This window comes from Schistocerca serialis, chromosome 6 (assembly GCF_023864345.2).
Source record: "Schistocerca serialis cubense isolate TAMUIC-IGC-003099 chromosome 6, iqSchSeri2.2, whole genome shotgun sequence".
In the NCBI taxonomy this organism is placed as follows: domain Eukaryota; kingdom Metazoa; phylum Arthropoda; class Insecta; order Orthoptera; family Acrididae; genus Schistocerca; species Schistocerca serialis.
In genome coordinates, this window is record NC_064643.1 from 245,926,007 (window position 1) to 245,942,478 (window position 16,472).

The 16,472-nt window shown below is 39.1% G+C and overlaps 1 protein-coding gene across 1 annotated transcript in view; it reads right to left on the reverse strand.

Moving 5' to 3' along the window:
* Positions 1–16,472, reverse strand: part of LOC126484081 (WD repeat-containing protein 89) — a 277,264-nt gene that overhangs the window by 186,363 nt on the left and 74,429 nt on the right. Inside the window, exon 5 of the mRNA XM_050107451.1 lies at positions 4,463–4,644. Within this exon, the coding sequence (XP_049963408.1) occupies positions 4,463–4,644 (182 nt within the window). The remainder of the gene's footprint in view (positions 1–4,462; positions 4,645–16,472) is intronic.

Genomic DNA, 16,472 nt, shown 5'->3' on the forward strand with positions numbered 1-16,472 from the left:
GAGTGTGCACTGATATGAAACTTCCTGGAAGATTAAAATTGTGTGCTGGACTGAGACTAGAACTCGGGACCTTTGCCTTTAGCAGGCAAGTGCTCTACCGATTGAGCTACCCAAGCACGACTCACGGCCTGCCCTCACAGCTTTACTTCTGAGATTTCCTTGTCTCCTCATTTGTAAGGTGGGAGATGAGGTACTGGCGGAAGTAAAGATGTGAGGACAGGGCATGAGTCCTGCTTGGGTAGCTCAGTCGGTAGAGCACTTGCCTGCTAAAGGCAAAGGTCCTGAGTTCGAGTCTCAGTCTGGCACACAATTTTAATCTGCCAGGAAGTTTTTTTAATTGTTCTTGGCTTTTTAGGCTCTTCTAGTGGTTACAATGCCACAAGCTTTTGGCCAATCACTGCCTGGTCATTCTCAAGTGAATGAATGTTGATGGACTGCTGATACATCCCTATAAACTCTTACTCTAGCTGCTAGCTATGATGTCACTGGTGCATATCATATCATCAAATATGGGTATATGTTAACTCCGCTCCAACCATGCGATGGCCGGGTTCCATGCTGTGCTGTGTTGCAGACCACTGTCTCTGTTGAGGGTGTTATCAGTGAGGATGATATTATAGTCAGTTTTGATGTAGTAGCACTGTTTACAAATGTGCTGATAAAAGACCTAGTGTTCTAGCTTTTTAAAACTGACAGGGCTGAGCTATTTAAGCACATGATGAAATCATCTTATTTTCTGTACAACAGCTGATTTTAGGATCAGACTGACAACACTGTGATGAGAAGCTCGTTAGGTCCAGTTGTTGCAAACATCTTCATGGAGAATTTCCAGGATATTGCCTTAGACACAGCTCCTTAAAGCCTAGTTGTTTCTTGCAATATATTGATCGCACATTCATCATTTGACCCCACAAATGTGAAAAACTTGACGCATTCTTGGAGCATATCAACAGCATTAACACAACATCTAATTTACTAGAGAAGTTGGAAAAGACTATGCATTGCCGTTCCTTGACACCGGATAATCAGTGTGCACTGTAGAACAATGGAGGAAGTAGCATGAGAGAGTTTGTCATCTTTACTATCCCAAAAAGTTCACTTAGTTCAGCACAGTCTGGAGAATGGTCACCAGATCAGATTTGATGAAACCTCTGCTGCTACTCACACAAATGCTCTCTGGGATTGTGTAATTTAAGAAGCCATCAAAATAAAAATCATCAATAATATCCTTAATGGAAATGATGGTCTGCAGCTCTGTATGATGTGGGATCCAACAATTGTGAGGTTGGAGCAGGTGCAGAGAATGTGGAGTCAATGAGTGGTATACATGGCAATGCTGTGAGCACCAGTAGCATCACAGCTGACAGCTACAGCATATAAGGGCATACCAGCAGTCAGTCACTTGACAATGGCAGTGAGCACTTGGTCTTAAGCTCATGGAACATAAATCACTTGATGCAGTTCGAAACCTGAGAACATTTTACTTGGTTTCTACATGTCAGGAATAGTATAGAATCCACAAATACAGCAATCATCTACAGGGAAATATGTTTTATATGCCACAACTTGCTGACCATGAGCAAAAAATAGATTAATGACAAACACAATCCTAGATAATGGAAGGAGTAAAAGTAACAACGCTCTGTACAGCCAAATTGTTGAATGGTCAATAGGCACATAAACAAATCAGAAAACACTGCTTAGATTTCAGATGGAGTCCTTCTTTCTGTCTTGTTTAACTACCTATTGATGACTCATTGTCTCAACTATAAGGTGAGAGGTTACTTTTACTGCTTCCATTATTTTTATTCTGCCCAAAACTTTCTATTATCATAATCTTAAATGCTATCAAACATTCTACAGCTTCATCCGCATAAAGGCGCATGTAACTTCCGACACTATCTACTAGGTCATTTACATATATTGTGAAAAGCAATGGTCCCATAACACTCCCCTGTGGCACGCCAGAGGTTACTTTAACGTCTGTAGATGTCTCTCCATTGATAACAACATGCTGTGTTCTGTTTGCTAAAAACTCTTCAATCCAGCCACACAGCTGGTCTGATATTCCGTAGGCTCTTACTTTGTTTATCAGGCGACAGTGCGGAACTGCATCGAACGCCTTCCGGAAGTCAAGGAAAATAGCATCTACCTGGGAGCCTGTATCTAATATTTTCTGGGTCTCATGAACAAATAAAGCGAGTTGGGTCTCACACGATCGCTGTTTCCGGAATCCATGTTGATTCCTACAGAGTAGATTCTGGGTTTCCAAAAACGACATGATACGCGAGCAAAAAACATGTTCTAAAATTCTACAACAGATCGACGTCAGAGATATAGGTCTACAGTTTTGCGCATCTGCTCAACGACCCTTCTTGAAGACTGGGACTACCTGCGCTCATTTCCAATCATTTGGAACCTTCCGTTCCTCAAGAGACTTGCGGTACACGGCTCTTAGAAGGCGGGCAAGTTCTTTCGCGTAATCTGTGTAGAATCGAATTAGTATCCCGTCAGGTCCAGTGGACATTCCTCTGTTGAGTGATTCCAGTTGCTTTTCTATTCCCTTGACACTTATTTCAATGTCAGCCATTTTTTCATTTGTGTGAGGATTTAGAGAAGGAATTGCAGTGCGGTCTTCCTCTGTGAAACAGCTTTGGAAAAAGGTGTTTAGTATTTCAGCTTTACACGTGTCATCCTCTGTTTCAATGCCATCATCATCCTGGAGTGTCTGGATATGCTGTTTCGAGCCACTTACTGATTTAACATAAGACCAGAACTTCCTAGGATTTTCTGTCAAATCGGTACATAGAATTTTACTTTCGAACTCACTGAACGCTTCACGCATAGCCCCCCTCACGCTAACTTTGGCATCGTTTAGCTTCTGTTTGTCTGAGAGGTTTTGGCTGCGTTTAAACTTGGAGTGAAGCTCTCATTGCTTTCGCAGTAGTTTCCTAACTTTGTTGTTGAACCACGGTGGGTTTTTCCCGTCCCTCACAGTTTTACTCGGCATGTACCTGTCTAAAACGCATTTTACGATTGCCTTGAACTTTTTCCATAAACACTCAACATTGGCAGTGTTGGAAAAGAAATTTTTGTTTTGATCTGTTAGGTAGTCTGAAATCTGCCTTCTATTACTCTTGCTAAACAGATAAACCTTCCTCGCTTTTTTTATATTCCTATTAACTTCCATATTCAAGGGTGCTGCAACAGCCTTATGATCACTGATTCCCTGTTCTGCACTTACAGAGTCAAAAAGTTCGGGTCTGTTTGTTATCAGTATGTCCAAGATGTTATCTCCACGAATCGCTTCCTGTTTAATTGCTCGAGGTAGTTTTCGGATAGTGCACTCAGTATAATGTCACTCGATGCTCTGTCCCTACCACCCGTCCTAAACATCTGAGTGTCCCAGTCTATATCTGGTAAATTGAAATCTCCACCTAAGACTATAACATGCTGAGAAAATTTATGTGAAATGTATTCCAAATTTTCTCTCAGTTGTTCTGCCACTAATGCTGCTGAGTTGGGAGGTCGGTAAAAGGAGCCAACTATTAACCTAGCTCGGTTGTTGAGTGTAACCTCCACCCATAATAATTCACAGGAACTATCCACTTCTACTTCACTACAGGATAAAGTACTACTAACAGCGAGAAACACGCCACCACCGGTTGTATGCAATCTATCCTTTCTAAAGACCGTCTGTGCCTTTGTAAAAATTTCGGCAGAATTTATCTCTGGCTTCAGCCAGCTTTCTGTACCTATAACGATTTCAACTTCGGTGCTTTCTATCAGCGCTTGAAGTTCCGGTACTTTACCAATGCAGCTTCGACAGTTTACAATTACATTACAACAATAAGACATAAGGACTAGGTATATGTTACAAATGCTACATGCCAACAAGACAAATACAAGCTGATTACACTTTTCCTACAGCCCTGGGCAAAAACAAGGCGATTAAGAGCTGTGCAACATAAATATTCCCTCATTTCAGTACACTGTTTGAGCTGCAATGACGAATGTCAAGTCCCTGTTGCCTTTGCTGATTAATGTGTGTGTGTTTTGATTAAGTGGATCAAAAAAATATCCCTCATTTGCCTCTCCCCTTAATCTTATGGTCCCATTCTATTTACTATTGCTCCTCATTTACTTCAGCAATTAAGTGAATGAAAGTGTAACAGAAACTGCATCTAATTAGAATCTGTTTCACAGATCTATGTACATTGTATGTCAAAAACCAATTTTGTGGAGTTCCTGTTATTTTAGTACAAAGTAATGATACCAATGGTGAAGCAAAAATTCTTTCATTAATAAGTTAATTGTGTAATTTCATTTCTAAGTCACTTCAAAAGAAAGACTGAGAGTTTAGAGGTACATATCTCAGTCAGCTCAACATTTAAGGTACAAAGTAAAACTGCAACAGATTAAAACTATTGCTAGCATATGCAATTATTAATGTCCATTTTACCTGAGTTATATCATCTGTATGTGACTCCCAGTAACCACCAAGTAATTTAGATGTACGAATATCCCAGAACAGCACAAACGCATCTCCATCAAACAACTCTGTTCCTGCACTTCCAAAGTTCTCATCAGATGAGAAATCAAAGCTTGATATTGGTTTTAACATTGATGGACCTTCTGAATCATCTGTAGCAAATAAAAAGCTACAGTCAATTTTTATTGTTCCTTACTTAAGACTACAGTACCTACAGGATAATAAAGAAATTGTTGAAAATACTTAGTTCTGAAAGCTGCTCTGCCTTTGACATTGTTTTAAACTGACCTGTGTCCACTGCACAGAGTTTGAGATAGGTATGACATGCACTGAACTGGTTGAGCACATGAATGGGATACCCTGTGGCCAGTTGCCAAACACACTCTACAGCATGACATAATGGACCTGAGTGCTTGCTACACTACCCAGGGCACTTGGATCCTCCCTACTGAGATTAGTCTCCATGAATTCCAGAGACGAGTATCTGCCCTCAAACAAATCCTATTATACATTATGACTGACTTCTTCTGTCCTAATTCTCCAACACACTGTTCTTTTCTGTCCCCTCTAATCTATCTTTCTTCTCTTCTAGGCTTTAACATCTCAGGACTAGGGTGAGGAGGGGGGGGGGGGGGGGGGGGGGTGATGCATACTAGTATACATGGGTATGATAAGTAAGTGTGTGTATATGTTGTCTTTGTAAATTTTCTCTCAGTTCCTTCATAGAAGTCTGAAGAGCAACAAGCTCTAAAACTTAGTAAAATCATTTCAGAATTTATTTTTTCGAAAATATGACATGTGCCCAAGTGATTAACATAAGCATTAAGCAGTATATATAAAATGACAGCATATCTCTCAATTCGTAACCTGCAATTAAATTTTATATTTTTGCCAATCTTGTGCAGAAAATTTGTTAAGCCGGTAATTTTTTCTGTTTTCATATTCCTCTACCAAGTTAGATATATGTATCCCAGTTGTCATTCCACTGCTTGACACTTTCTGCTTGTTGGTGATCCTTTTTTACCTTCTACATTCCATTAGTGACTGCCTTGTTTGCTATGTTCTCCCCAGAAACCACAGCAATTTGGAGCACAGATTCTTATTCCATGTCCACTAGTCTACAATGAGCCTCTCTCAACTGCTATTACTAGTACAGAAAATACCTGTATTATGAACTGCACTTATACACTGATTCTGGATTAAGCCTGCATGAATGTACTGCATTTTTATGACTTATTTTCCCATTTTACCCGTGTCACATTTCTCTGTTGTTTTACCATAATCTAAATAATATTAATGATAATAACAATAAAATTATATGTTGTTTTGTATGTTGTGACTACAAAATAAATAACACCATGGGTAACTGGTGATGAAGTAATTTGAACTCAATGTGGGCTCTGGATGCATCACAGCAAAAATCTTAGAACGGTAACAACAAAATCATCAACAGCAACTTGTGCTTCCACAGCAACAACAGTTCAGCAGGCAAAGCACAAGGAACAGCAGCTAAACAACTCTACAAATATTATCAACAGCAATCTGAGTATCAGCATCATCTGCAGCAACAGTAATCCATGTCAACTCCCAACCCCATCTGTTCATCTTTTAGTTCTTGCCCCCACGGGTTTACATTCTACGATAAACCGGAGGAACACTCGGTCTCACATACAGTTGTTTCAACAGCATTTACACCCATTCTAAGTATCATATCTACAACTCCAAAAGTCTTTCTTCTTGTTGTGGTCTAATTCTTAAAAGTCTTACCTCAGGCAAAAACTAGTTCTTTTATTGGGACAGCAGATTTGTTGACTGATGATATATACCATTCATTCAGCAACAATTTCTACAGTCATATGCATATCATCCTGTTCTAGCCAATATTTCAACAACTTTGCAATGGACAAGAGCAATCATATCACTGGTGGGTTTCAAACTTTGCAACTTCAGCATGAATGTAAATTCATAAGCAAAATGTGTCAAACACCTTATGTAACAATGTTATGAAAAGGACACACACACACACACACACACACACACACACACACACACACAAATGACCACATCCAGACTACAAGACGGTTAAGTGCTGCTGCAGGAGCATGTAGGGACGAGGTGGAGAGAGGGTAGGGAAGCTAGATGTAAACAGGAGCTTAAATGGTGGACAGGGAAGACTGGAAAAGGGGAGAAGTCAAAACAGATGGGAGGATATATGGGACAAGTCTTGCATCTAGGTCTATTACAGGGATATGAGCCATGAGGCAAGGGGTTGGGAGCAGGAGCTGCTTAAGGATGGACGAGGATATTGTGTAGAAACAATCCTGCTGGCAGAACATCCACAACTGAGCATTATAGCAGAGGTTGAGAATACCGCTTCAGTTGTAAATTACTTTATTTTCACACGACGAATTTCAGACTGTTATATGCCCATCCTCAGGTGTCGTAGCTGTGCTGTGGTCCCCAAGCACCGTGTGTACCAGGTGCGGTGTGCTGCCTATGAACGCAGAACAGGGACTTTGGGAAGCATGTAGAAGGTAAGAGTGCAGGGAGTACTTGGGGTGAGGAGAAAGATGGACTCCTGGGAGAGGTTCTGGGATGGGCCTAAGGATCCTGCTGGATTTCTGGAATGGGGTCACTGTTGCAGTGTTTATAAGTGGATGAAACTGACAGCTGCAGACACCTTTTGGCAAGTAATCATTGCAACTCAAGGCAACAGTGGTGGAGCCTTTGTCAACAGGTAGGATTATAAGGCCAGTATCAGTTTTTAGGTGGTGGACTGCATTTCGTTCTGCAGATGTAAGGTTAGTTTGTATGATGAGGGATTTAGGGCACAACGGTGAGGCAGGGTTCAAGGTTGATAAATCCTGGAAAGTTAAAAGGGGGTGATTTAAGGGCGGTGGGGGTGGATCACATAGGGATGGAGGAGTGAACTGAGTCAGGCAGGGCTCAACATTGACGTTTGGTTGAGTCTAACTGGTACCGTTGGTGGCAAAAAAGTGTTTACCATCCCTTACCCTTACCCTGCTATCCCTCCCCCTCCCTGCCCTGCCTTTCCTTACCCCCACTTAGCTGCCCCTCCCATCATGCACGGTTGTTCATAGTCTGGCTGTGGTCATGTGTATGTGAGTTGCATTCACGTGTGTGTGTGTGTGTGTGTGTGTGTGTCTGCTGTCTATTTTTGACACAGGCCTTGCTGGCTGAAAGCTTATTGTACGACAGTCTCTTTTTTGTGCCTACCTGCGACTCAGTATCTCCACTATATGGTGAGTAGCAACTACCCTTTTCATAATGTTGTTACGTTCCATCCTGGATTTTCCATTGTTCAAACACCTTATGGGAATTCACTTGTCCATGACATTGTCTTACATTAAGACCTATGATGGGAAAATTGAACCTGAAGCATTTAAGCTAACTAATCTCTCCTTAGATGAAGTACAGAGCTCTGTCCATAAAGATAATACTGCCCATAGCTCAGGCTTTCGAGATGGTACAGACGACAGACAAATAGCTGCAGAAGAAGGTGGCCACATCACATATACATAACATTCCCCAGTATCAGCTCTCTCTTTTCTCTTTGGACTAGTCAGAATGAACAGAGCCAGCTATCAGGGCAGGTTTTGTGCAGCATAAGAAGGAAATATACTAGTCCTAAAGTTTCGTTTAGTAATCAGCAAAGGATAACAGAGCATCTTCCCCATGTCACATAACCCTTTTGCTTATAGGCCTCTGTGTTGTATTGAACTAAAGTCATTTGAAAAGTGTTTTGTGTTACACCTTAAGCATTCACGTACAGACTGTTGGAGATAGAGGGATTATTGCAGCAAGCAAGCCCACATAACTGTCATATCACTTTCTTCAAGGTGTCCCCCACAGACCCAATATATTCAAAATATGGACATTATTAAATCAGGTTGGGCTTTAAAATATTTTATTTCCCCTACTAGTTTGAGACACTGTCCATTCTCAACTGCATTTAAAAAGTCATGACAACATACCTAGATAAAAGAAGAAAGCAAAAACATGACAGTCATGTAACTACATTAGATGTAGCATTAAAAAAACATAGCAGATGCCCATAGTAACAAATGTGAACATGCCATTGTCAGTTTGTTAAAAATCACGTGCCACGAGTATCCATGCACAGCAAGTTCATCAATGGTCTTCTTATAAGGTATAAAGTGCATGACATGAAAGTCTTTCAAGAACAATAACATTACTTTTTATTAAAATGTAGGATCTAGCCAAAAACACCAAGGAAACATACCTTGCCATATTTACTACAAATCACACTATATACTCTTGTTCACATAACTGTCACATGTTCATGACTGTGTGGGAACATTTTAACTGTCAGTCAGAGAACAAAAATACTAGATCTTACTGCACTACTGATACGATTTAAGAGTACATCTCTGTCTTATACTAAAAGTTACATAAGAAACATGGATACTTCTATACAAAAATCAATGTCACATATAAACACTGGTGTGGTAAGTTAAGACATATTTCACTGACAGAACATAAATATTTATACCAGATATTTTTGGTACAATATTGGTATGCGACATAAATGCTACTTAGTATATAACATTGAAGAATGTGGGGAAGGTACACTAAAATCTTTATTGTAAAACAAAGCATTCACAACTACAGCACATCACAATATGGAGAACAAACTTCAGAAACCAAGTGCCAGCAAAACAAACTTATTGAGATTCACAGATAACCAATGCCTGCACAGAAAATAATTGAGGTAAAACAGTAACAGCAGATCGAAGATAAAAAGAATAGCATTAAGAGGTCAAAATGTATGCAATTCTGTACATGATACACATCTTTGTACTATACAATATGTGTACATGGGTTCGTGTGTGTAATTATTCAAAATTGCTGATAGCACGACACAAATCATCTCCTATGATGTAACTGCTATTTGAAAAACTGTCAAACAATTAAAAGATATTCCCTGCACTAGCACAAACTTATACATAATACAAGATACCAACCAATTGGAAAAATATTCAAACACAAAAATGAGACTTTATTTTGTGCAGTGTAATCAAAATGATACTGGTATAAAACTGAAAAGATAAAGAGAAATACAGTTGACTGGATGAAAACATAAGGTAACTTATTAACACTTAAAATGCTCACAGGGAACAGAGATTATGTGATATGTAAAAAAATAGCATAAAATAGACAAATATGTAACAGAGGTTATATACATTAGCTCTAAATATGTTGTTGGTGTGCGGCACAATTTAAAATACTACGCCATAACTGCATGTGGCATCACTGTGTAAGAATACAAGACACAATCCAGCACTAATAGGATTGGGTTCAATGAATATAATCAAAGTTTTATAAAAATCTTCAGTTCTTTAGTTCTATTTGCTTGTTAAGAATATTGTCAGGGTGTTTACGTAAATGACTGTATATTTGGAGCTCTTCCAGTATATTCATTACTCACCCTTACTGACTGTGTGTAAAACCTGAAGTCTGCTATTAATGTCCCACGGTGTGTGTGCTAAAAACAGATGGATTACTCTCACTTGGTACACAGATAAGCTTTAGGACTGATAATTATATGGTGAAAAATATTCAGCATAACAGTTCCCCACTCTTTGCACAATCAGGGATATACAAATTTAACTGTAGTAACTGTAAAAATTTCTACGTAGGACAGACGGGGCAGAACTTTAAGTTACAATATAAGGAACACACCAGGCCTAGTGAGACTAATGCATCTGCTTGTAGCACTCACCTACAAGCTGAAAATCACACTTCACAGTACACTGATAGCACACTTGATGTTTCACACAAAATCAATAAGGGCAGAGTAATAAATATAATGGAAGAGATCAAGATGTAGAGTCATTTACATAAAAGCCCTGACAATATTCTTAATGAGCAAACAGAACTGAAAAACAGAAGATTTTTCAAAACGTTGAATCTACTCCTATTCATGTTGGATTGTGTCTTATATCCTTACACTATGACACCACATGGGATGACTGCATAGTATTTTAAACTGCCCCCCCCCCCCCCCCCCCACACACACACACACACCACACCACCCCAATTGTGATCTACACGCACAACATGTTTATAATATATTTGATTGTATCCATCTCTCACACAACTTTTGGTATAAGACAGAGATATACTCTTAAATCATGTCAATAGTACAGTAAGAGCATTGTATTTTTATTCTCTGCCTGATAGTTAAAATTTTCCTACACAGTCACGCACATGTAACAGTTACATGAACAAGAGTATATAGTGTGGTTTGTAGTAAATATGACAAGGTTTGTTTCCTTTGTCTTTATGACTACATGTGAAATTTTAATAACCTGGTAATGTTGTTGTTATTGACAGCACTTTCATGTCATGCAGCTTATATTTCATGACTGCTGATGATCACGCTGTGCACGAATATGCATGACATGATTTTTCAATTGTGTGTCCACAACTGTTACTACAGGTAATTATTATGTTTACTACTACACCTAATGTAGTTATATGGCTACCAAGAATTTGCTCTCTTCTTTTATCACAGTTTTTTTTTCCCCCCAGTGGAGAATGAACAGTGTCTGAAACAAGTTGTGGAAATACAATATTTTAAAACAGTCTGCTGGAATAATGTCCTTTTTCAAATTTTCTAACTGATGTTCCTTTAAGCAAGAGACAGTGAGTGCATTGGTTTCCCTCACCTGAACCCATTCACATAGCTCAATTTTAACTCAATATGCCCCTGGCACAAAGTGTCTGCAAAATCTTATCCTTCCCATTTGCATTCATCATAAGAATACAAAATTTCTGGCTGATAAAAGTGGCATAGACACTGGTCAGTTATAGGCACAGCAGCAATTAATAGCTCCATCCATGTAGGTTACAACAACGAACTGTTGTCTGTCAGCAGGTAAAAGATTCCAGTAAAAGGAGAATTTTCAGCCAAGACTCAGTGCAAAGAAGTTGTAAGAATTAAGACATTATAGTAATCGATTTACTGAATGTGAGCAATATCGTTAGCTTACACATTTTCACCATGTTTGGCTTCTCAATGTAGGATTCATTAAATTTAATCTATACTGCCATTCTTTTGACTGAAACAGGTGATGCTGGGGTGCATCTTTTAGGCTGCTTCCTATGTGAGTGACAGAAGAGACTGACATCGTGCGACATCTGGATGTGTGACGTTCCTGCTACAAGCAACAGGATAGAGCTACATTCTCCATTGTCCACATGAGTGACAAACTCCCATGATGAGATGGCTCCTAGAGCTGACCAGATGTTTCTAATAAAGGAGCTCTTAAACTGTAGAATATAGCAGCTTTAGAGTAAGGCAACAAAATTAGCTTCACTTAGGAAAATAAGGCAATAAAGGAGAGCTGAGAATGAAATTTACAAAGGGAGGAATCTTCATGGAGAATTTCATAATTTGTATCATAAGCTACAAAGATTACCAGAGAAATTCTTCGAATAAAGGAGGATGAACACAGACACTTTTGACTATCTCATTAATGAATCAAAACTGAGTGTTTCTTATGTGACCACAAACTTTCAGCAGCAGATAAGTGCAGAAAAATGACTGATTAAGTATGGAAAAATGAGTGACCCCAACACGAGGTGCCCGTTGTGTACCTTAAATGCAAATCGGACAACAGAGGGGCATGGGACGAGACTTACCTATCAATGAAAATTTCAAAATACTTGCAAAATGTTTTGATCGGCTTTTTAATTATCCAGAACCAATCCATAAACTCAAATGCTAAAACACTCATTAAAAAGCTAGAAGACGATTTATTGCCAGCTATCAAAGAAATTGAAGTAGCTATGAAAACTCTACAATGTGGTGAATACAACACTATTACAGACAAATTTTTGAAATTGTCTCTACCAAAAATTTTAAAAAAGTGCTAAATTTAATCTTTGAGAAAAATATGAAAACAGAAAAACTCCAGGAGAGTGGAAGGTGACCTTGATACATCAAATACATACGAAAAGAAATAGACAAGATGTTAACGACAACAGTAGAAATTTTTTCAAGCATTTGCCTATAACATATTTACCAAGATTTACTAAACAGAGTAGAAACAATGCTGGAGAGTAATTCAGATGAATGTCAAGGGGGTTTTAGGAAGGGAAGACCATGTTCTGAACAAATATTTAACCTGAAGGCAATCATTTGCCACAGATTGCTAAATTCAAAAGAATCAGTATTTTTCTTTGAAATGGCATGTATTCAAGCTTACAGTACAAAGGGTGGACTACACAGTGGGCAAGTGGTCCACGCCACTGACTGGTAACTTGTGAATCGATTCCCCCAGTTACCAACATCTCCTCCCCCTTGCAATGTTAAAATATTAATCATAAAATTTAAATATATTGGGACAGTTCAGTTTATATAAGTAAAATTAATATATTCAATTTAGTTATAATTACCACCATTGTAAGTCAAAAGACTATAGGCCGCCACATTGAAGCACATTGGTATAATTTTGCACGAGCTGCCACTTCTAGCATATTATGTGGTGTCACCGCCAGACATCACACTTGCTAGGTGGTAGCTTTAAATCGGCCGCAGTCCATTAATACATGTCGGACCCGCGTGTCACCACTGTCAGGGATCGCAGACCGAGCGCCACCACAAGGCAGGTCTCGAGAGACTGACTAGCACTCGCTCCAGTTGTACGGACGACGTAGCTAGCGACTACACTGACGAAGCCTCGCTCCTTTGCCGAGCCAATAGTTAGAATAGCCTTCAGCTAAGTCAATGGCTACGACCTAGCAAGGCACCATTAGTAACATTGCATGTATCTACAGAGTCTCACTTGTATCGCCACAATCTCCAGATGTACCACAAGGATGGATTAAAGTTAAGTATTCCAGCAGCTACGTACTTTTCTTTATAGCATTCATTACATATCCTGTTTCAGCCCACACGCCATCCTGCTTTAGCTTAGCGCGTGCCTTTCGGCTTCCTCTCATTGTGTCTAGGCTGTCTTGTCTATTCTGACAGTTAAATATCACATCAGTGCACCTTTATACATGCAAAATAGCTAGGCCTTGAACATATGAACTTTTTGCCACTTCATTTACAATAGCTAGCAGCAGTTGTTCATGAAATATTTCAGTTTTCCCTCAACTCACTTAGTTTTTCTTAATTACCCTGATTGCTTTCAAGCAATTAAATATTTGTTTGCTTAACTAGACATCAAACTGGCCAATTTAATAACCAATTGACCACTCGCTATCAAAATTCATACAAAAACCATGGCGGATTTGTAAGGAGACTTGTTTTCGCTCCACTCACACATTTGACCAAAACGTATCGAGTGTTGCCCATATGAAAAAATACATCCTCCTTGCATGCTGTCATTTGCAAAAAACATTGTTTTGATATCCTGAACTGTTCATGAAATACAACGATTTTTACAACTGCATGATTCCCGATGCGCATGGACAGAACAGAGCACGCTGTGTGCAAAATCTCGTGGACCAAGACAGACAGTGCTCTAATCTCAACTTTAAATACAATATCGATATATTGGCTACATTTCATTAACAATAATGTATGATCTAAAATTAAATACAAGCAAATTCTATGCAATGTATTTTTACCTCTACAAACTTTTAAAAAAATTTTGCAGTCATTTACTTAGTTTGGTGCAGCACAGTAACTATGATGAATAACAAAACAAAATTCACCCCTTTCAAAGCAAAGATATCAAACTGTAAGATGAATCTCAAACCAATAGTTTTCCTAAAATCAGGTGATTAATTCTTTCATAGTAGATGGCATGTCCATTCCAACACTCCGCTGTGAAGACTCATAGCTGTCGCTGTTCCTGTTATGTGTGTTGCAGTGACATGATTCAAACATGTTTGAATTCAAATGTCACAAGCTGTAGTGAACGACCAGCAGTGGTATGGATTTTGTCAGCCTAGGATACTTCCGTAGCTATACCTTGAGGCGTAACACCGTATAACGATCCTGCCTTGGAGGCGGTTAAATGGGAGATGTGTTTCAGAGCTGGATAGTGACAGATGGTGACGCAAGACTGGACGCACACGTAGTTTATGTATCAGCCGATAGAGGACATTATTGGAGAGGGGACTGACTTAGTTTTGACTGTGCCCACTAGAGTGCACAAAAGTAATAGAAGGTTTTTCATAAACTGTTCTAGTATTTTCATAAAGTGTTACTATGTCTTTTTGTGTGGGTAAAATGTTATAAATGTGTTTTAGCAGTATGAATGATGCACGAGTGTGGTTTAAGGTTAATATGAAGATAACTGTTTAGCAAGTTATGTAGTGGGATTTAGTGTGGGAACGTTTCGAAGAAATATGGATATGGACAAAGGGGATTTTTGTAGAATAGATTTGTATATTAAGTTTATGGTAAAATTCAGGTGTATATAACAATAGTAAATAACTTTATGCATAAGCAAAACTTCAACATATTAGATAATTACGTCGGTAAAAAGTGCAGTCGTTAGGTTTATTATTTTGCGATTGGTTATTGATGAAAAGTGCGGATTGACACAGGAGAATGTTGTTTTGCTATTGGCTGTTGAGTAAACTAACCAATGGTAAAGCAATATTCTTCGCGCACCTTTCTCTGCTGGTAGAGAAGACTTACAGTATTCTAGAGAGGAGTGGGAGCCTAGCCATGAAACAGTTCGGACGTGTGTAGTAGTAATTCCGATGGAAACGATAAGCTGCCCAATCTAGCACACATCAAAAGTGTGGTAAAGTGACAGCATAATTATTCCGATTGGCGTGTAGAAATTTCGGAATTTTCAAGTGAATTTTGTGACGAGAAAAGACATACATTCCACGTGGCTTATTGAGCAGGTCGGTGGCTAAAATCTGTGACTGCATTTGGTATCGACAGACTTAATATTTGGCGAGCATTATCAATCAAAAACCATCAATATTTTTGTAGCTACTACGTTTTCGGGATATGCAACACCATAAACTTGTTAACGTGAGTGAAAGGGACTGTGAGGGACTGTATTAATACTAGCACGGGCTTGGCAGTGATACTTGTTCACCTAAGTTTCAGAATATATTAATTGAGGACAAAATTTCCAACCTTTCATTTTGTGTGAAAACTTTCTCCAGAAACATAGATTAGTGACTTTAATTGCAGCCTGGTTCACGTCAAAGTACAGTGGGTTTCACTCAGCTTTCCTACTGATGATATGCTGAGACAATGTTCGCAGGTAGGTGCAGGTTCGTCATAAAGGGATGGAAAGAACCGCGCCGCCACAACCTGTAGTCATGTTTTGTAGCTTGAAGCTGTTGCACGCTGCAGTCACTTCAGGTCACTCATTTAAGATGTAGCCTTAAGCTCAAGTGTACAGCTGCATAAATATTCTGTTGAGTTTGATACTTCTGTTCACTCTCAAAGAACCACTTATGCAAGGAGTGGAAAGAATTACTGAACCCGTTTTCAAACAGTGGAAACTCCAAAATGGAATAACAACAATCCAGGATGGAATAATTGTCACTAGAGATTGGGACAGAGGGACACACACACACACACACACACACACACACACACACACACACACACACACACACACACACGCGCACGCACGCACACAAAGCAGTCATAACAAACCCAAGAAAAGAGTCTGTTGTGATTTTAAAATTATGATGAATGTACAAATAATGATGCACACCTACTAAATTCCATGGCCAGATTCAATTTAAGAAAAATTTGAAAGTGACATTATTTTTCTAAAGTCAGTCTCTATTTGCTCAGAATTAAAAACATAAGAAGCAAGGATCTTGCTACAGTGTGTGTCTCATTGCTGTAGGACAGGCGCAACTACAACCAAGGGGTGATGGTGTCTCCTAAAGAAGGCCAGCAGCCTTCCAGTAGTTTCAAGGGCGACAGTCAGGATGACAGACTGATCCAGCCTTATTAAGTTAATACTACGATATGGTTGAAAATAAGATGAAACTA